This window comes from Antechinus flavipes, chromosome 6 (assembly GCF_016432865.1).
Source record: "Antechinus flavipes isolate AdamAnt ecotype Samford, QLD, Australia chromosome 6, AdamAnt_v2, whole genome shotgun sequence".
Classification (NCBI taxonomy): Eukaryota; Metazoa; Chordata; class Mammalia; order Dasyuromorphia; family Dasyuridae; genus Antechinus; species Antechinus flavipes.
In genome coordinates, this window is record NC_067403.1 from 200,652,873 (window position 1) to 200,675,950 (window position 23,078).

Genomic DNA, 23,078 nt, shown 5'->3' on the forward strand with positions numbered 1-23,078 from the left:
CATATTCCCATCTTGTCTCTTGGCTTCATAGCCTCCTGCTTACTGCTAATGGCTTCATTCAGGTTAGACGGACTATCCTCTAGACCAGGAATTTGTGAGCAGCTTTCCCTCCGTATTCTGAATAATATAAGCATTTATAAAATCTCAGCAGAGAGTACTTGTCAGAACCTGACAAAGGTAAGAGGCAGCTTACCTAGAGTGGTGGGCCTGGAGTTAGAAAGAGCTAAATTTAAACCCCATCTCAGGGGATTTAAATATACCAGCTATATGACTCTGGACACATCACTTAACTTCTGTCTTTCTTCAACTGAAAAGTAAAGATAATATAATAACACCAAGCATTATTGTTGTGAAGAGCAAATGGAAACTTGTAGAACAATATCTAGTACTTAGTAGATTCTATATAAAACCTTAATGTTATTATTATTATATAGACTTTTTTTTGCTAAATAATTAGATTACATTCAAACATTAATAATTTAGGATTAAAAGCAATATCCTAAGCAAAATAGTACTGTTTGGATGGTTCCTGTCTAGATTAAAAGTCTGATTACATAGTGATGAAGCCTACAAATGTCTGCAAATTACTATTAGCTTTACTCAACAGAGCATAACATAGTGATCAGCCATGAATAATTGTATTCTCTTTTCTGTTGTTTTTTGAGAAAGCTGGGCAAGAACTTTGAAGGGATATCTAAAAAGTTTGTTAGTTTATTTGAGAGTAATTAAGGATATTTCTTCATAAAGATGGTAGCTTGGGTAGATCCAGAGCTCCTACCACTAATGACTCTATCCTCAGGAAACTGATAGCAAGTGAAGATCCATTTGTTCAAAAATATTCATAGCATTATTTATTCTAAAAAAGAGAAATAAAATATTTTCTATTGCCTGGAGAATAAGAGAAGAATTCTGGTTTGAAAGATAGGTAGGTAGGTAGGCATGTACATAGCTAGGTACATAGATTCATATGTGGGGAGGGTGGGGGGAGAGAGGTGTTTATTGTTGGCACTGCAGAAGTCAGCTTTTGCTAGGAAGACTGACTTCCGAATGACAAAGTACTGGCAGAGAGATAAAGGTCCTAAAAGAGAAATCCTGGCAGAGAGATAAACAGAGGTGTTAACACTGAGAAAAGAATATCTTCACAGTGGGCAGGGGTCCTGACAGGCAGCTATGCCAAGGAGAGAGAGGTTCTTTGACAATACACGGTCTTGCTTTGCATCTCTGCAAAGAAATGAGCCCCAAATTGCCTTTTAATAGGAAATCTGAGACTCAGGTTTCAGGTTGAAAAGAAAGCCAATACCCCCTCCCACCTCCCACCCACCTCCAGGCCTAGTATTCATCTTGGAGTTTCAGTCACTCCATATCAGGTGATTTGCCTTAAAAAGGCCCAGCCTGAGAAATATGTTCTCTCATAGACTCTATGGAATCTAGGAGACCAGGAATCTCCCTTCTTTTACAGATCAAAAGGGGACACAATTTCAGAGTGATAATTTTATAGATTAAAGGGAACACAGTTTCACACCCCTGTCATTTATATGGATATGGTTATTACTATACCATCAAGAGTTACAAATATGAAAGCATTCTTAAATGAAGTAATGCACAGAGCATTAAAAAAAAAACAACACACACACAACCAGAATATATACAATGAGTTACAGTATAAATAAATTTATAGCCAACATAAAATTTATAAATGAATTACCATTTATAAATGGTATAGTTAAAAGTAGCAATCATTGTTAATACTATATATCCAAACTGGGAAGACATATCCTTCCTTTCTATATATAATTTAGTTTGGGGAAAAGAAGTTATCATTAACTTAACCAAAAGGAAATTTAAAGCTAAAAAAGATAGGGTCTGAGGCACTTTACTCATTAAAGATAGTACATCTTTACTTAATTGTGATAAACATTGAAAAGAAGATAAAATAAGTGATTAGACTCAAATTTCCCCAGGTCTCTTCCAGCTCTAAAACTGTGATCCTTTGAATTAGAACTAATGAGATCATCAAGTTAAATAGTATGGAGGCAGAAGAAAATAGAGAACCGGACAGAGCACTACCATAATTAGCATCCATAACCTGAATGAACATCAACCAAACGATCGTCAGATGGGTAGGAAAAGAACCAGGAGAGAATATTTTCTGGAAAATCTAAGGAGAAGAGTGTATCCAGTTAAGAAGCCAGGGGAGCCTGTGGAAAGTTTGAGAAAGGATAAAAAGGTTTGGAAAGACTGCTCTTATGAGTGGAATCATAGGAGAAAGATGTGCAAAAGGAATGCCTTGTAGCGGTGAGGGCCTGGTTAGGGTTTTATAAATTTGTAGTGAATAGAGCAGTGTGGCCTCTTGATTTTCTTCAGCTTCATTTAGCAGCATTTAGGTAGCAGATGGTAGAAGTGACTAAGAGTGAAGTTTGGCAGGGCACCATCGGCAATGTGATAATGGGACAAGGGTTTCAAGAGAAGAGGACAGATTAGAATCGAACTGGATCGCCAAGAAGTCAAGATGGGGAATGAGGAGAGTATAGTTGTTATAGAAGTGATAGCCTGGGGGAGAACTGAGGCATTGAGGGGTTTAAGAGGTCTTGGTATGGAGATCAGATAGAATTCATGCACGGGGAAGTGGTAAGTCAAGATCATGACCATCTTCGTGTTTGAGGTGGGGTAGAGAGGATAGATCATACGAGATGAATAAATTGAGGGATTATGAGTATGTATGTTGAAGTGTCCTAGTTTTGGAGCAGGAATTAGAGAAAGACTGAAATTCATGCTTGGAACTTTGAGGAAAAAAAGTGGAATATTCTAGCAGCTTCCAGAAAGTGGCAGGAATGAATTGAATAAATCTTAGAGGAGGAGAGATTAAAGTAATAGTGGTAAAAGGAAAACCTATAAGTTTATAGATTGATGGACCAATAACTTTTCTCATTTTCTTTTTCTGTAAAATGATAACAACACTTAGCTCATAGTTATTAGGATGAACACTCACATTCTATCTATCTATCTATCTATCTATCTATCTATCTATATGTATAGCACTTTGCAAACCTTAGTATTGTATACATATTGGTATTATTATTACCCAACCATTATAAACCCCTTTAGGACTGAAATTGTGCACTTTTGTCTTTGTAGCTCAACTAATTTGCATATTAACTAACCTGAGGGGCAGATGTTGGTTGAACTAAATCAACCTTTACAGAAAAAAAAAATTCATAAGCTCTTAAGATTTGAATCTCTGAAAAACCTTAGAAATCATTTCACCCAACCCTTCATTTACAGGTAAGTTCTCTTGATCCAATTTAGTAGTAGGACATCTAGAATTAGAGGCTCAGAATAAATTTTTACATTTGAGTGTTCATTAGACAACAGGCCAGCATCTCTTTTTGGGAACTACAAAACTTCCAGGGATCTTTTCCAAAGAGAGGTCTAGGGAAGATTTGATACACCTTGGTTTATAATGATATAGGTCTTTTATCTTGGTGTGCTACCAGGTATTCTAGTTTTAGCGCTTGAGTTTTCTAGACTTTGAGAGTACCTAGAGTTCAGCTTTAAAGTGGATTGTAATGAATAGTGCAAATGACAAGCATTTTCTTGGAACCATTAGAGCTTTAAGTGCATAGGCAGAGGTGTGTTTCCCTTTTGTGTTGCTAATTCCATATTTCCTGGTAAATGAAAGGGATTAGGAGGCTGTCACTGAGGGAATAATACAACAGGTTATTTTCTGGCGTGCTATGTCTTGTACTTGCAATTAGAATATAATTAATGAGAAGCTTTGAAAAAAGTAATATAGTCTTAATTAGCAAATGAGTCCATCAGCAGTGTTGTCATGACATTAAAGTTTTTTTGTGTCCTTGTTGGGGGGCTACAGTCATGGTCTCAGAACTATTGAGTTTTCAGACTTTTCTTTCATAAAACTCATTATGAAATTCCCTAGAGGAAAGGCTAAAAATTAATATGTCAAGTCACATCAATTTTCCTAGTAAATCTAGTGGCTACCCTTCACAGTTTCCACAATTATTATTTTTTTTAGACCATAAGGTCATCTTGTATTGGTCTAATATTTGAATATTGCTTTTCCATCCATTTCTATAACCACAATTCTATTCTAGCTTTTCATCACTTTTATTCCTTGAATAATTGAACTTCTACCTAGTATTATACCTATATTACCTAGTAAGGATGGAGGAAAGTGAGTTAGAAGAGAAATATAAGACATGGTCTCTGTCTTCAAGGAATTTATCATCTTGTTTGGGAGACATGACAAGCACATATGAAAGAGGAACAGTGTAAGACAATGTACAGTTGAAGTTTCAAAATGAAAAGTTTAGCCAAATAAGTGCTTTACAAATTTATTCAAAGAAGGGGGAGGCATCAATACAATCTAGAAGGATGTCATGGAAGACATGAGGATTTGAACTGCATCACAAGAACAAAGACTTAGAACTGAAAGAAATCTTTGAGTCTTCATTTTCCTCTGCTGCCTTGACTGAATCTTAAAGCACAGTTAAGTAAGTTATGAATAGACAAGAGTAATATCAGTTGGAGAGTGGCTGAATAAGTTACAGTATATGAATGTTATGAAATAATATTGTTCTTTAAGAAACAATCATCAGTATGATTTCAGAGAGGTCTGGAGAGTTTTACATGAACTGATGCTAAGTGAAATGAGCAGAACCAGGGAACATTGTATACAGCAACAAGATTGTGTGATGATCAATTCTGATAGACATGGCTCTTTTCTTTTTTTTAGAAATTGTAAAGTTTATTTTTTTATAATTTTTTAAAATAACTTTTTATTGATAGAACTCATGCCAGGGTAATTTTTTTACAACATTATCCCTTGCATTCACTTCTGTTCCAATTTTTCCCCTCCCTCCTTCCACCCCCTCCCCCAGATGGCAAGCAATCCTTTACATGTTGAATAGGTTACAGTATATCCTGGATACAATATATGTGTGCAGAACCGAACAGTTTTCTTGTTGCACAGGGAGAATTGAATTCAGAAGGTGTAAATAATCCAGGAAGAAAAACAAAAATGCAAGCAGTTTATATTCATTTCCCGTGTTCTTTCTTTGGGGGTAGCTGCTTCTGTCCATCTTTGATCAATTGAAACTGAATTAGCTCTCTTTATTGAAGAGATCCACTTCCATCAGAATACATCCTCAAACAGTATTGTTGTTGAGGTATATAATGATCTCCTGGTTCTGCTCATTTCACTCAGCATCAGTTCATGTAAGTCTCGCCAGTCCTCTCTGTATTCATCCTGCTGGTCATTCCTTACAGAACAATAATATTCCATAACGTTCATATACCACAATTTCCTCAACCATTCTCCAATTGATGGGCATCCATTCATTTTCCAGCTTCTAGCCACTACAAACAGAGCTGCCACAAACATTTTGGTACATACAGGTCCCTTTCCCTTCTTTAGTATCTCTTTGGGGTATAAGCCCAGTAGAAACACTGCTGGATCAAAGGGTATGCACAGTTTGATAACTTTTTGAGCATAGTTCCAAATTGCTCTCCAGAATGGCTGGATGTGTTCCCATTTCCACCAACAATGTATCAGTGTCCCTGTTTTCCCACATCCCCTCCAACATTCCACATTATCTTTTCCTGTCACTCTAGCCAATCTGACCGGTGTGTAGTAGTATCTCAGAGTTGTCTTAATTTGCATTTCTCTGATTAATAATGATTTGGAGCATATTTTCATGACATGGCTCTTTTCAACAATGAGATGAGTCAGGTCAATTCCAGTGGTCTTGTGATGGAGAGAGCCATCTGCACCCAGAGAGAGGACTATGGGGACTGAATGTGGATCACAACATAGCATTTTCACTTTTTTTATTGTTGTTTGCTTGCATTTTATTTTCTTTCTCATTTTTTTCCTTTTTGATCTGATTTTTTTGTGCAGCATAATTGTCGAAATATGTATAGAAGAATTGCACACATTTAACATATTGGATTACTTACCAACTAGGGGAAGGGGTGGAAGGAAAAGAGGGTAAAAAATTTTGGAACACAAGGTTTTGCAAGGGTGAATATTGAAAATTATCTAGCATATGTTTTGAGTATATACAGAGAGAGAGAGAGAGAGAGAAAGAGAGAGAGAGAGAGAGAAGGAGGAAGAGGAGGAGGAGGAGGAGAAGGGAGGGATTTTTCAAGGGTGAATGTTGAAAATTATGAATATGTTTGAAAATAGAGGGGGGGAAGAAAGGAAGGGAGGGTAAGAACAGTTCCATTTCTCAGCTTTTTTCATCCTCAAGGTAGAAATCAGTCACTTGAAGGTTATTTGACAAATTAGAAATGTTTGGGACAAATAGACCTACCCAAATTGACTACTACAGAGATCACTCATAGAAAGCAGAATTATTTATTAGAATCTCAAGAAGCGGACCCCATCCTGGTCTGCAAGCAAAATTTCACAGCAGGATAGGGCCAGAGCCTTGAAAATGCTTACAGCTTTTATACATTTCAGACAAAGAACCTCCAAAATCCCACCCTCTATATGTTGTGATTGGTCACATAAGTCTACTGTTCCCCTCTTGGTCAGTGGAATGTAGTAGACAAAATGATATACAGCTTCTTGAACCACTTAGTCCAGGCCTTATCTAAAATCATGTGACTCCGGAGAAGCCGAAACTGAGGCCTATAAGACTTGATCTACTTTAGAATCTGTAAGTTCTTCACTTTTTCCCACACAGAAAGATCACTGGAAATATCGTACAATTGATCATTTGCGAATTACTTAGCTATTCTCAACCATACAATAAACCACGACATTTTTGAATGACTTATGATGAAAAATATTATTCATCTCTAGAGAAAGATCTGTTGGAGTCTAAATGTAGATTAAAGCATACTTTTTTTTTTCTATTTTCTTAATTTCTTTTTATTTTTTTTTTTTTTACTTTTTTTTTGGTAGCATGGCCAACATGGAAATATATTTTGCATGACTGTGAAGCATAATTTATATCAAATTGCTTGTTTTCTCAGGAAAGAAATGAGAGGGAAGGACAGAGAGAATTTAGAACTCAGAATTTTAAAAAAATGTTTTTAAATGTCTTTACATGTAAATGAGAAAAAATAAATTTTAAATGAAAGAAAAAAAGGACACTAGATTTGTTCAGTCATTGGGTTTCAGTTCTCACTCTGTTCCTTTCTTATTGCCACCAGCTTACAAATATGTAAGGCCACACTATGTTCTCTTTTTCTAAAGGTAGGTAATATCATCTTTCACAAATCCAAGTCTTTCCATATTTTCGTAAATTCACCACCTTGTCATTCCAACACAATAGCACTATTCCAACCTTATGCTATGTAGTTATTTTAAATAGTCTAAAACAATATTGATTAATATGGCTGACATACAGTGTAGTTTTTTTTTCTTTTGATTAAATCTATTTTAGCTGAGATCAATGATTGCTATCTCTCGTTTTTTCTAATAAATTCTATTCCTGATCATTATTATATTTATATAAATCTATTATTTCCCATCCCAGCTGACTCCTCTGCTTTACTTCTTCTACCTCTGCCTTTCCTTTTTTTATTTGACCTACTCTTGTCTCCAAAGATTCCTCCTTTATCCTTTCCCCTCATTTTTGCCCTCACTCTTTGTCCCATTCCTCTTAATCTACGTAACTTACGTAGATAAAAGATTCCCTTTAATCTATATATCCTTCTGTAAACCCCCTTATCCTATTCTCCACTCTTTTTATTTCTTTATAAGTTTACAAGACTTTTATATATAACACATGTATGTATTGTTCCTTCTTTAACCCATTCACAATGAGTAGTTCCCAGAACTACCAGCCTTCTGGTCCCCTATCTAATTCCTTTGTATCAGTTCTTGCTCTTGTGTCTCATTTATGTAACATGATTACTCTTTTTACCTTTTCTTAGTGGTTTTGCAAGACTTTCTACCTGCCTGCTTTCTAGCTTATGGCTTTAAATTTGTCAAAGTTTTGCTTTTCTCATTGTTGACATTGGTTCCAGAATGTATAATTTTGTTTTGTAGGAGATGAATGGCGGTTTGCCTGCCTTAAGTCTCTCCCCATACCAGCCTTTTAAACTCTATTCAACCACTAAAGTGGATTTCCTAAAATTCAAGTCCTATCATATCACTTCCTTTATGCAGAAAATTCCAGTGGCTTCCTGTTACCACCCAAAGCAAACACAAAATGCCATTTGGCATTCAGAGCCCTTCATAACCTAGCCCCCTTTTAGTTTTCCTTACATCTTTTACCTTATTCCCAAACAAATAGTCTTCAATCCAGGGACAATGGTTTTCTGGCACATAGTAGGCACTCAAATAGTTATTGATTGAATAATTGATTGATTAATATTCTTTCAGCTGTCTTCCCCTCCATTTCTGGGTATCCCAGACATTTCTTTTTAACCATCAGAGCTATAAGGGCCTCCTTCTTCCCATTCCTGCTCTAAATGGAAGCTTTTTAAATATAAATCCCTGAATTTCAGCAAGACTGATGTCAGTACTTGAGAATGGAAAGGAGATTTGCTCTGTTACTTAAGATTATTCCAGATAAAAGTTCATATGTTAAAGAAGTGAAAAAAAAGAAAATATAAATGGACTATCTTGGGAGGGGGTAGAGTCTCTGTAATTTTAGGTCCTCATATAGAAGCTAGGTCATGATTTGTTATGAGATGTTATTCAGTCACTGGCTGAGCTAGATGACCTCTGAGGTTCTTTCCAACTGAGATTCCACTTTGTCCTTGAGAGAAAAACTAGAAGTAATGAGTGAAGAATGTAGAGAGACATATTTAGGTACAATGCAAGGCAATTGACCAAAAATAGAATGGCTATACAAAAAGTAAATTTTCGATCACTGGAGGTCTGCAAGTGGGAGATGATAGAATGTTATAGCAGAGATTCCTCTTCAAGTATATGTTGAAATAGATAATCTCTAAAATCTCTTTCAGATCCAAGTTTTTATGATTCTTTGCTTTTAGAATTTCTTCATCAATTGTATAGTATGATACATACTGGTAGAGTAGTAATAGGATTGCAGGACCAGAAGCAGGGGCTTTGAGGTAGTGCTCTCTGTGTTCCTGATGGAGGAGGCCAGGACAGGTCTCAAACACAAAGCACACTGAATTCCCATCCTTCAGATGAGCAATTTTCTAGTAATTTAGTATGATACTAAATGTTGTCAAAGCTATTTCTTAAATTTCCCAGTGAATTAGGAATGTGACCCCTTTTTTCTACCTATGTTTTTAGACTTCAATCTATTAGCTGATTCAGATTTGACTTTAAAAATCTTAGTTGTGCTTCTTGTTTCAACTGTAGTCTAGAACTTGTGCTTGGTGACTATAAAGACATGATAAGGGATTTTTCAGCTCATTGGTTTTTTTTAACAGTTTCTTTTTATGTTACTTGTATTTTTTAAAATTATTATAGCTTTTTATTGACAGAACATATGTTTGGGTAATTTTTCAATATTGACCCTTGGAAACACTTCTGTCCCAACTTTTCCCTTCCTTCCCCTTACCCACTCCCCTAAATGGCAGGCAGTCTCATACATGTTAAACACGTTAAAGTATATCTTAAGTACAGTATATGTGAACAGATTTATACAGTTCTCTTGTTGCACAAGAAAAATCAGATTTAGAAAGGTAGAAATAACCTGGGAAGAAAAACAAAAAATGCAAGCAGTCCACACTCATTTCCCAGTGTTCTTTCGCTGGATGTAGCTGGTTCTTTTCAGTTCATTGTTAATCTCATACTGATGGCAATAACTTTAGGAGTGTTTACTTCTAAGAAAGGGGAGATGAATGAGAGGTCATGCTGGATTTGTATACTGTGGACAAAGGATAACTTGCTGTATGAAATTAGGGCCTTCTAAGTATCTATTTGATTTGGGAAATGTGGTGAACCAAATAAAAATAGGGAAGCTGATGATACTATCAGATTAACAAAAGCCTTTTATCACACTGGATTTTCTGTCTCCCCCATTCCCAACCCTTTTTCCTGACTTTCTGTTTTGACACACTGTCTTTTAGAAGGTGATGGAATCACAAGTGACCTATTATTCCATTGATATCTAGCAGTGTGCTTGCAGTCGTGTGACAAAAGCTCTATTAATGTCAGTACATAAGCATCCTTTTAAATAATACCTGATGTTTTGTCTTAAAAAAAAAAAAAGACTAATTTCTGAAGAGCTATCATGGGGAAAAAGCATTAATTTTTTTTTCTGCTTGGCCCAAAAGGACAGAACTAAGAGCAATGATTGGACGTTATAAGCAGCAAATTTAGGTTTGGCATTGGGGGTATTCTCCTCCCCCCCCAAAAAAAACCTTCCTCACAATTAGAACAAAATCCAAAAGGAGAGACTGCTTAAGAGGTAGTGGTTTTTCCTTTTCTAGAAATCTTTAAGAAAACGCTTGATGGTTACTTGTCTTGTGTATTGTAGAATCTTATTCCTGTATGTGTTGAATTAGATGGCCTCTATGGGCATTTTCCAGTCTGAGATTCTGTGACCTTTGTTCACTGTTGGGTGATATAAAGATCTAAAACAGATTTTTTTTTTAACTTCAAGGACGTTATTGTTTAATAAGTTGGACACATCATATATACATAAGTATGATTGAAGTTGAAATGTGATGATATGAACAGGAAGGAGAGAACCACCTCACTGTCTATTTGTGTGTGTATTTTGCTAATTTTTTAAAACAACAATCACTTCTCAATAGCCTCTTTATGGTATTATTTGTAAAAACTAAAACCATAGTTAAACAAAATGCTTACTTCAACACAGTTGATTGATAGGATATCTGATACTTATAGCCAACCACGTGCCAATAAAAATTAAGGAAGGTTGTTTCAATATTAGTCATGTGGAAATAGAATTAACAACTTGCCACAAGAGGTATAAAATCTTGCTCAAGTAGCAAACTCCCTGAAAATTAGAGTGGACCATGTAGAAATCAATGATACAATGGGCTAACAAGAATTATTAAAACAAAGACAGAAGACAAAAAAAATGTAAAAGTATATTTCAAAGCAGAAACAACTGACTTGGAAAATAGATCTTAATAAAATTAAGATTTATTGGATGTCATAACTACTATCTGTTATGCCAAAATACCCAGATCTCTTAGAATCAGAGAAATAGAAAGAATTCACCATTGACTTTCAGAAAGAAACCACAAAACGAAATCTACCTCCCCCCCACCCCCATAGCATTATAGCCAAAAATGAGAACTTCCAGGTCAAAAAACAATACTAAACATGAGCAGAAAGAAAGTTATTGAATAACAATAGTTAGGATCACATATAATTTTGCAGCCACCCCATAAAGGAATGGAAAACTTTCCTAGAAGGGAAAGGATATAGGCTTACAGCCAAGAATAAAAATGAAGTATAATACTACCAAGGAATAAATGGAACTTAAATGAGACAGAGGACTTCCAAATATTCTTGATTAAAAGACCAAAGCTAAATAGAAACTTTAAAGTTCAAACACAAGGATTAAGAGAAACATAAAATAGAAACTATGAATGAACAATGATAACTGACAAACAAGAATAAACTGTGAGAAGATAATATATGTTGCCTCTCTGAACCCTATTAGGGGTCATGGAGAGAGTCTAAATAGACTAACTAAATAGATAAGATGTGTGAGTGATTGCATTATATGTTGATGAGAAGAATGAAAAGAGGGGGGAGACTAATCTACCAGATGAGAGAGGTAGTGAGGGAAGTAAAAGGAACTGGAAGTGGGCAAGATGTGAATTGAAAAATGACTAAATAAATTGTCGCATACAGGATCATAGAATCACAAATGACGAGCTGGAAGGAAAATTAGAGGCCATCTATCCCAATACCCTGAAGAAAGTGAGAACCAACAAAGGATCTGTTGCCAATTATTTAGAAGTAGCTCCTCCAGACCTCTCTGAGTAAAAGCAATCCTCATGATCCTTAAGAAGATCTGATGCTAAGAAAATGGAGGTACCCAGTTGCTCCCCTTTCTCCTTGTACTGGATGACTTCTCTCTCAATCCATGAACCATTTGTAATCATAATGTTATTTCTGAAAAGATAGTATAGACTATGACATGATTCTGGGCAGAACCTTGAGATATTTCTTTTATAACGGGAGCTATTATGTCTAGGTGTCTAACCATTACCCCTAATGTTCACTCCCAGAGCTGGCTAGCAGTTTTAAGGGAACAACAGCATCCAGGAATACAACACAAATATATTAACCTAATTATAATGGCATATTACTGTGCTATAAGAAACAATTAATACTGCGAAGCATAGGAAAAATAATAAGGACTGATGCAAACCCAGGAAAATGCTGACTCAAACTCGGGAAAAATGTATACAGAATAATATAGATGGGAGAAAAACTAAATGTTGTGTCTGAGTATGTAGTGACTAAGTATGAGTCCAAAAAAAGAGATGAAAAGGTATTTCTTTCCCTTTGTGGAGGTGAAAGAATTTTCATATGTTTTGCTGAACTGTTGTTTTCTTTTCTTTTTTCCCTTTTATTATAATGAATGGCTCATTCTGAGCAACTTGACAAAGATGACAAAAGTTGAGAATATTCTGTGTTGGAGATTGTGTAAAGACAGGCCATTCTAATGCATTATTGGGGGAGCTGTTAATTAGTATAATAATAATGGAAAGCAATTTGGAGTTAGGCAAATAAAATAGTTAGAGATTCCATTGCTAAACCAGGAGGTCACTAACAAAAAGTTTCCACTTACATCAAAATATTTATATTTATGTAAATTAATTTATATTTTTATATTTATCTTTTCATATATACCAAAATATTTATAGTAGTATTTTTAGTGATAACAAGGAATTACAAAGTAGTTGTCTTTTGAGAAGTGCTTCAAAAAATTATAATAGAAAAATATAATGTAATATTATTGTGCAGTAAGAAGCAACAAATATGATAAATGCACGTAGAAACACATGAATCAATGGAACAACAACCACAGAAAAATTTTAAATGAGTCAGACATGGTGACACATAAGCTGTAGTCAAGGCTATTTGAGAGACTGAGCCATTCTTTTGAAGAGGTGGGGAAAAGGACACATGGATGTGGATCCTTGTAAATATTAGATTTTTTTGATGTATTGCTGGATTTTAAAAATTGTTTTGCTAGATTTTTTTTCTCTTCCTCTTTATATTTCATCTTAAAAAAAAAAAAACATGTGTAATGATTCTGTGGGAAGGGAGAAGGAAAAAATTGAGGTAATATAAAAACAAAAACCTTTGAAAAATTTGTATTTGTATAAAAGAAAAATTAAGGATGGCTTTCTGGAAGGGGGTGACAGAAGGCTACACTGGGAAATATAGGTGACGTAAAACAGAGTATCAATACAAACTTATTTTTAAAGAAATAAATGTGACAAGAACCTTAAAAAGAAATTTAGAAACCACTGTGGAAAATGCGATAGATGAGCTTTGTTTAATAAAGGAATTCTCATATCAGTGAGAGTACAACTGGAATTATATTGCATAAAACTTATGAGTGAAATCAGTACGATTTCATTATTCCCTGCATTGATGTTCAGGAGCCCAGGGATCTCAGTAGGTAAATTAGAATTAGAGATTACCCAGATTTGAAGATTATTAAGTGACAGAAAGTTAAGCAATGGTGTGATTGAGAGCTACCCTGGAGACATGAAGGACTGGAGACATTTATATGGTGGAAAAAAGGCAAAAGATGCAAGAGATATAATGGTGGTAAAAAAAATTTTGGCATCTGATTAAATATATAGGGTGAGTGAAGGCCCTGTTCCTTGTTTTTTTTAAAACTATGCAAATAATTTTCTTAGCCTACATTGTATTCAAATAAAATTAAGAATTTATTATCATTGTATAAAACATAAATGTAAACATATAGTAAACATATGCATAGCTATTTGCTGACTTAAAATGCTTTATAATTTTCATATTTACAACTTGTAAAAATAGTAACCATAATAATATTATTAATATGATTGAAGGGATAGACTTTTTTTCCCTCCACATGCAGAGTTTTTCAAAACATGATATCATTAATAATAGCACTACTTTTATATAATTTTTTTCACTTGTTAAGTCATTTCAGTCATAGCCAACTTTGTGACCCTATTTAAGATTTTCTTGGCAAAGATACTGAAGTGGTAATACTGGAGTGGTATGCTATTTTCTTCTCTTTTTGTAGATGAGGAGACTGAGGCAAACAGAGTTGAGTGACATGCCCAAGGTCATATAGGTCGAATTTGAATTCAAGTTTTCCCAACTCCAGGTTAAATGATCTTTTCACCTAGCTGCTCCTCTTTTTCAATAACTAATCCAGTATTTTTTCTTTAAAAGAATCATAGCAGAAAATTTTGTTTTGCATGAATAAAATATTACAAAGAAGTAGTAAAATTTTTATCCCTTTATTTGAAAAAGCATAGAATTTTTTATTCATCGATAGCCATATTATATTCTTATAATACCATTTTTAGAATTAAACATTGTATTAAACAATCTCTGTACTAAATTTCCCTGTTAGTTGGAATGCTTTCTCCATATTAGTCCTGATTTTGACATTGATTTTAACTTTGTTTTCACAGTTAAAAATCAAATGAGTATATTTATTGGGATTTGTACGAGAAATATCCTGTAATTTTGGTGTTTGCTTCACGTGCCTCCAATTTTTTTTTCCTCTTAACAGCGAGGGGTGGAGGGCAGAGGAGGACACCCTACAGTTTGGAAAAGTTTGCCATACTGAGGCTCAATTTGTGGAGGTAGGGTGGGGTACAATATGTGATTTCCATTGTGTCACACAAAGCAGGGAACTTCCCACATTGCATGACTCATCTCCCATTTCTTGCCGCAGATGTACTCTTCTACTGCCAATATTGCCATAGATTTGTGAATTGCAAAATTTTTTTTTTCCCTAAATGAAAAGTTGGTATCCTTGGACATCCATCTTCCCTTAGGTTCTTCTGAAATATAGAATTACATAAGTCATTAATCAGTCTATTGTTGCTTAAAGAAGCAATAGAATGAGTACAGAGTCAACTCAATTCTTAGTACAGGAGGAAGGAGGTACATGTGATCCAGAAAAATTTTAAAGCAATACCTTCAATAACCTCTAGCATCTAGTGCCCAGAATATTGGGAGCTGAGGGGAGGGTGGGACTCGGGAACAGAAAATGAAGAGCAAGGAAAAAGGATCTTTTGCATAAGCAGAAACAAAAATGGCTTAGAATTAGACCCAAATGTTATAATCGCAGAACATCACATTGGAGAGAGGACAGAAAAATCATTGTTATTTAACTAATCTCCATATTCCCTAGAAGGCCAATATTTTATTTCAAGTGAATGCTTACAACATTTAACAAACCTTTATTCATGAAATAATGATTAAAGTACCTGTGTGTTGGACTACAAATTGTAGCTACTGCAGGGTTCCTGCCTGCGTGGAGTTTATAGAGGAGTGGAAAACTTGGTAAATCCACAAACAGCTATGGTACAAGAGGCCTTTCTTCCCTGACCAAACCCCAGTGGAAGTTTTCTTCACCGATGCAAACTTAGTATGTTTCTTTAACTTGTGGCTGTCTACAATTGCCTGGGGTACTGCCCCAAATCTCACAGATCATGCATCAGAGGTAATACTTGAACACATATATCTGATTCCAAATCCCACACTCTAACTGCTCTGCCATGCTATTTCTTAATACAAGGCAATACTTCCTAACTCATATATTGGAAGACAGTAGTATAGATGTCATTTGTCCCTCAGAGCTCGTCTGTTGCTGCCTCTGATCCCAAAGGAGATTGAGAGTGGAGATAAACTCATAGCTATGACTGACTTCCAATTTATCATATTAAAAGTTCATCCTGTGCCACTAGGTGGGTGCTATAAATGCAATAGATATAGGCCTTTTTCCCCCAGGAGGAAGAAATGAAGAGCCCTTCATTCTGATAGAGGAGCTTATAGAGAGAACTTAACGATGCAGAAAGTACTTTTCATGCATTATCTCATTTGATCCTCACAACCACATAGCTCTAGTGTGTGATCTACACATCAGACATGTAAGTGGCTTGCCCCTGTTTGGGAGCATTTGAGTGCAGCCTTTTTAAGGCCAAATCTGAAATTCTTTGCACTGTGCCAGATCAGAAAACTGTGCCAGATCAGAAAACTGTCAGTTTCTTCCCTTGTACTATATTATGTGTAGAGAGATAGTGCATGGAGAGTGAAGCCTGGGAGACTTGCTGATATATACTAACTATAGGATTGGTACTTTGGCTTCTTGGTACTCTAATCTACTCCTTTACACTATAAATTCCAGAATCTGCATTAGTAGAAATGAGCTTTCCTTAAGGTTCTCTGCACCAGGGAAATCAGTTACTGTTTCTATCCCTTTGTTGTTGTCATTCAATCATTTTCAGTTGTGTCTGACTCTTCATGACTCCATTTGGGGTTTTCTTGGCAGAGATACTAGGATGGTTTACCATTTTCTTCTCTAGCTTATTCTACACATGAGGAAACTGAGGCAAATGGTGTTAAATGATTTGACCAGAGTCACACAGCTAGTAGTATCTGTTGGATCAAACATTAAATATTTATTAACTGCCTTCTATTTGCCAGAAAGGTAAAAGACTTTCCCTGCTCTCAAAGAGCTCACAGTCTAATGGAAATATGCAGCAACATGTAAACAGCTTCATACAAACAAGCTACTAGGAAAGCTAGCAAGAGCAGATGACTTTGGTGGGAGATAATGAATTGAATTTTGGACATGTTTGAATATCTGAGGGATATCTTGTATGACATGTCCAGTGGGCAGTTGGAGATATACAACTGAAGAGCAATAGAAAGGTTAATGGGTTTGAGTCCTTAGCATAGAAATGATCATTGAATTAAAGATGTAAAATGGTTAGGGTCACAGCTGATTTCTAAGACAAGATTTAAACCCAAGTTTTCCTGGACTCCAGCTTCTATATTCTAGCAAACACTGTTGTTCTTAGTTTTTGCTTCTTTTCCTAGTCTTAATGCAAATTCCTAAAATGACATCATTTGGAAAAAGTTGCAGTTAATTAGATATCTTATCTCACATCACTTAACTTTTTAGCTCCTGGTTGAAATTTGGGAAGTGCCACAGTCTTATTAGCAACACATATACTCTGTCCATTGGAAGAACAGCTTCTAAAATAATTTTACCCATTCCATCTTATTGGCTCTGTTTCAGAGACCTTTTCTGGTCTTGCCTCTAAGGTTCTGAAGCTTCCATTTATTTGAGGATGTGTAGCCTCCAATTTATAAATGTCAAGTTCATCTTGTGGAAGGTTATTTTGGCTGCAGAGACATTAATCTGAGAAATCTTCTAAGATGGCTTATTGTTTTTTCAGATCAACATGGATTCCTGGTTCTTTCTTATTCTGCTCAGCAGTGGCCTGACATGCCTCAGTGCTAGCAATGCCTCAACAGGTAAGGCTTCCCTTATTTCTGAGTCAATCTTGAGCATTCTTGCTGTCATCCTTTAAGTAAAAGTGTAGCTAAGATTCCTATTTGTTTTAGGGGCTAAATGAAAAGGATATTTCCTACTTTGTTCAGCTAATGGTTCCTTGTAGGAAAACCTACCTCACTTAAAGAATAGACAGCTGTGCAGCTGGTAGCAGGGCTACAACAATTTTTGAGGATAGGCCATAGCAAACCCTCCTTCTTCCCTTGCTTTTGGTGACTGTATTGGGAGCCTGATGTGCTATTTCCTTGTGCTTTAGTGTTCGCAGTGTCACCTTCAGTAGGAGTTACCTCATCCACATCTGTCAGGTCAGCTAAAGCACCCACCGTAGAGCCTGATAAAGAGGAGGCCATGAGCTCCAAGGACTTCAGTCCAAACTCTTCGCTGACTTCTCTTTCCACCACACCAACACTCAGCCCACCTGTAATTCTGGAGCCCACTTACCTAACAACTGCCAACTCCTCAGACTCTGTTACCAATGTGACCACAAGGACAGAGGTGGCGGAGCCCAACGCCACCTCACTTGCTGCAAATGGAACTTGGCTTCTTGATCCAGGCTTTAGAGACACCAAGACAGAGCCATGGGAGCAGAATTTCAGCACTGTGGGAACACCACCCGATGCTTTCACCCCTTCAGGTACTGGAAAAGGTCTTTGTTCTCTTTCGTGTTTGGGACTTTTTTACTTACTGCCTAAGACAATTTAATGGAGACCAAATTCAGAAATATTCAGAATGTCTGCTCAGCATGGTCATGAATGAGAGGGGTAAAGAAAGAGGATCCTGAAGGTCATCTCGTTCATCCTTCCACTTTGGGCAGGACTTCACTTTAGCCAGGCCCAAACCCTGCCCCCACCAAAAAAAGAAAAAAGATTCCTAGAGACGATTTCACAGTTACTTTGGTCGCCTATTCTGTATAGTGCCTAACATCTCTCCCAATACTCTAAATACTTCAAGTTTGTATTTTTAGTCCACCAAGGATGTGCCTAATGTTTCTTAGGAATGTTTTTTTAAGGAACAACTAGGTGGAGTGGTGGATAGGGCACTAGCCCTGAAGTCAGGAGGATCTGAGTTCAAATCTGGTCTCAGACACTTAACATTTCCTGGCTGTGTGACCCTGGGCAAGTCACTTAACCCCAATTGCCTCGGGGGAGGGGAGGAGGGAGGGAATGAATTTTATGTTGCCTAGGCCAAGGACCCCAAAGACACCATCATTTCTTCTCCCTGAGATCTTAGAGCACTGCCATCTTGAGAAAGCAGTTTGCCTTTCCTTTGTCAGATCTTAGTTCACTAAAAAGAGAGAGAAAACTCTGGGCCTGGAGTCTAGACAGAGCTGAGTTCAAATTCTCTTTCAGATGCCTATCATCTGTATGACCCTTGACAACTCACTGAAGCTCTGTCTGCCTCAGTTTCCTCATCCATAAAATGGGGATAATAATAGCATCTACCTGCCAAGGTTGTTTTGGAGATCAAATGAGATACTATTTGTAAAGTGCTTAGCACAGAGCCTGGGCCGTGGTAGGTGCTTAATACATATTTGTTCCCTTCACTTTTCCACCCTTCCTAACATCTTCTGCCTGTTGAGCTCAGCATGGGATCTGCTCCATTCCCTCTGCAGCTGTGGCCTTTGCTTCTCTTTGGCTTCCTTCAAAATTCTGTTCAAACACACACCACATCAGTGGCTAGGCCCCATCCCGATTGGGGGTAGGCTCAAGAAATAGTTCTTGTAGAAAGGATTCTAAGAGGTGGTTGTAAAGAGAAGTGAATTCTTGATGTAGAGATCAGAAATGGAATATTCATCTTGTAGAGTATCTGTCATATATCAGGAACAACAAGAGTTGGCTGGTTAGACAGAAAAGTAGAATGGAATTATGAATGATAAAGTAGAAAAGGCAGGATGAGGCTAACTTGCAAGAGCCTTAGAGACAAATAGAACATATTTTAAATCCTAGAGACAAAAGGGAGTTAAGTAGGGAAGGAAGCATCATGGTCAGACTTGTGCTTTAGGAAAACCACTCATCTTCAAAGTGATATGTGTGTACATAAAAGTAAAAGAGGAAAGGTACTTAAGGCAGAGAAAATAATTTGGAGGCCATTGCATGAAAATCTGAATTAGAGTGGTAGGCAGAGAGAAGGGGATTGATTGTTGTGAAAAATGTTGCAAAGAAATGGCAAAGTTTAGCAACTGGTTTGATATTTAAGGTGAAGGAGAGTAAGAAATCAAGTATAATGCTAAGACTGCTACATAGATGGCTAGAAAAAAGGCAGTATTCTTGATAGGAATAAAGTTATGAAAAAGTGAGTTTGGGGTGAGAAGAGAAAAAGATTTTTAGTTCTGTTTTGGGCATGTTGAGTGTGATACCTATCAGACATACAATTTTAAATATCCAATAGGCAGTGGTAGGTATGCTACAGGCTCTCAGGAATGAATCTAGATTTAGATTTTTAGATTTGGAAGTCATCTGTATAGAGGTGATAATTAAAATCAAAGGAGCTAGTGAAGTCATTAAATGAATAAGGGAGAATAGGAAAAAGTCCATATGAAAAATTTAATAATACCCATTGTCAGGAATTGTGAGAGGGATGGTGAGCTAACAAAGGAGACAAAGAAAAAGCCATCAAACATATAGGAAAAAAAAAATCAAGAGAGAGTAGTGGTGTGCCCACAGAGAAGTATCTGAAAGGAAAGGGTAAGCAGCGATATCAGATACTGCAGAGAGGTTGAGAAAAATCAGAACTGGGGAAATATCATTACATTTGACAATTAAGAGATCACTAGCAACTCTGGAGAGAGTAATTTCAGTTAAGTATAATGTTGGAAGCCAGAAGTCTTTCTCACCCTAAAATTGTTATATAATGCTTAAAGAGCAGGGTCTGTTATGCCTATTTTTGTATTTCCAGTGCTGATCACATAGTAAGTGCTTAGTAAAATTCTGAGGAATTCATTGGGAAAGAGTTGTTTGTTAGAATTTGTCCCTACAGACCTCTTCTGAAATAAGTGAGGGAATTCTTGAGGCTCTCTGGGAGAAAGTTAGCATATGGAGCAGCTAGGTGGTGCAAAGGATAGAACACTGGAGTTAGTAGAACCTGAATTCAAATCCAACCTCAGCGACTTGACATTTACTAGCTGTGTGACTCTGGGCAAGTCACTTAACCTCAGTTGCCTAAAAAATTAGCACATACTCTGAAAGTCAGGTCCAGAATATTGTCACTTCCTCTTCCTTTAAAAGAATATAATTATAATTAAAGCAAGTCAAGAAGTCAACTACTCTCCTTTTGGCAAAAAGAGAGTTCCAGTCATCCAGATAATTGAAGTTTCCCCATCATCCAGGTAATCAACCCTTGCTAAGATATGACCTGGCCACTACTTTTTAAAAAAAACTTTTAAAAATTATTAATTTTTTAAAACATCATTTTCTTTTCAAATTTTGAGTTCCAAATTTTCTCTCTTCCTTCCATGCTCTCCCCCACTACTGAGAAGGCAAGTAATATGATATCAATTATACATGTGAAATCATGCAAAATATATTTGCACATTACCCATACTGCAAAAAATAAATAAAGAAATAAATGAAAAAAAAATAAAGAGTATATATACTCAAGAGTTCATCAGTTCTCTGGAGGTGAGTCGCATCTTTTCATCCTATGTCATTTGTAATTGTCTTACACTATTGTATTGATCAGAGTAGCCAAGACTTTCATAGTTGATCATCACTACAACATTGTTGTTGATGTGCATAGTAATTTCCCACTTCTTATTCATTTTCAATTCATATAGTTTCTGAAACCACCCATCTTCTTATTTCTTAAAATAATACTCCATCAAAATCATATGCCACAACTTGTTCAGCCATTCTCCAATTGATGAGCACCTCTTGATTTCCAATTCTTTGCTTTCACAAAAAGAGCTGCTAAAAATATATTTGAACACATAGATTCTTTTCCTTCTTCTTTGATCTCTTTGGAATACAGACCCAGTTGTGGTATTGCTGGGTTAAAGAGTATGTACAGTTTTATAGTCCTTTGGGCTTAATTCCAAATTGTTCTTCAGAATGGCTGATCCAGTTCATTACTCCACCAACAGTTCATTAGTTTCCTCATCCCCTCCAGCATTTGTAATTTCTGATAGGTATAAGGTAGAGTTTTTTAAATCTGCATTTCTATCATCAGTAGTGACTTAAGAGTGATTTTTAAATATGACTATAGATAGATTTGATTTCTTCTGAACACTGTTCATATTCTTTTGTCATTAATTAGTTGAAAACATGGCTCTTGTTTTTATAAATTTTACTGTGTCCTATATATTTGAGAAATGAAGCCTTTATCAGATTAAAAGTGTTTAATATTACTTCATTATCTATGGTATCATTTAGCAAAATGAAGTTTTAATTAGGTCTATTTTAGCTGTTGCTTTGTCTGAGATGACGATTGCTAACCCTGATTTTTTTTTAATTTCAGCTAAAGCATATTAGATTCTTCTCTAGCCCTTTAATTCTTTGTGTGTCTCTTTCTGTTTCAAATGTGTCTCTTGTAAATAACATAGTTTTGGATTCCACTTCCTAATCCATTCTGCTATCTGCTTACATTTTATGAGTAAGCTCATTCTATTCACATTTACAGTTAATGATTACTAATTATATATTTCCCTCTGTCATTTCTTTTTAGGTTTATCCTTCTCTCTCTCTTTATCCTTTCCCTTCTCAGAAGTCTCTTTTGCTTCTGATCACTGCCTCTCTTAATTTCCCTCCCTTTTATCATTCTCCCTTCTATTTCTCATATTCCTTTTCCTCCTATTTCCCTATTGGATTGGGTAAGATAGATTTCTAAATCCAACTGAGTATGTACATATATTCTTCCCTCTTTGAATCAACTCTAATGAGAGTGAGATTCAAACATTATTTGCTACCTTCATTGTAAAAGCTATTTCTTGCATGGCTCTTTTATTTGAGAGAACTGTCCCCATTCTACCTCTTCCTTCTTTCTCTTCCCAGTGCAGGAATATGAGCAGTTTAACCATCTGAAGGCTTTGAATCTTGTGTTTGAATATCAGATTTTCTGTTTGGTTCTGGTCTTTTCATGAAAAATGTTTGGAAATCCTCTATTACATTAAATGTCAATTTTTTCCCCTGAATGATTATACTCCATTTTGCAAGATAGGTATTCTTGATTGTAATCCTAGCTCTTTTGCCTTTTATCATATTCTAAGCTCTCCTGTCCTTTACTATGAAAGCTGCTAAAACTTAAGTCATTGTAATCCTGGCTATGGCTCCATAATATTTGAAGTTTCTTTCTGACTGCTTGCTATTTCTCTTTAGCCTGGGAATTTGGCTATAAAATTCCTAGGAGATTTAAATCTTGAGATTTCTTTCAGGAGGGTGGATTCTTTCAATTTCCATTTTACCCTCTTCAACTAAAATATTAGGGCAGTTTTCCTTTACTATTTCTTGAAATATGATACATAAGCTTTTTTTTTTTATCATGACTTTCAGGAAGCCCAAAAATTGTTATACTATTGATGAGATATTTCATATTTTCTTTTATTTTTTCATCCTTTTGACTTTGTTTTGTTTCTTAGTATTTCGTGTAATCATTAGATTCCAC

The 23,078-nt window shown here is 35.9% G+C and overlaps 1 protein-coding gene across 2 annotated transcripts in view; it reads left to right on the forward strand.

Moving 5' to 3' along the window:
* Positions 1-23,078, forward strand: part of PTPRA (protein tyrosine phosphatase receptor type A) — a 203,864-nt gene that overhangs the window by 141,866 nt on the left and 38,920 nt on the right. For both annotated transcript variants that reach the window (XM_051965682.1, XM_051965683.1), the window contains exons 5-6: positions 17,368-17,446; positions 17,740-18,117. In XM_051965682.1, coding sequence (XP_051821642.1) covers positions 17,368-17,446; positions 17,740-18,117 — 457 coding nt within the window. The remainder of the gene's footprint in view (positions 1-17,367; positions 17,447-17,739; positions 18,118-23,078) is intronic.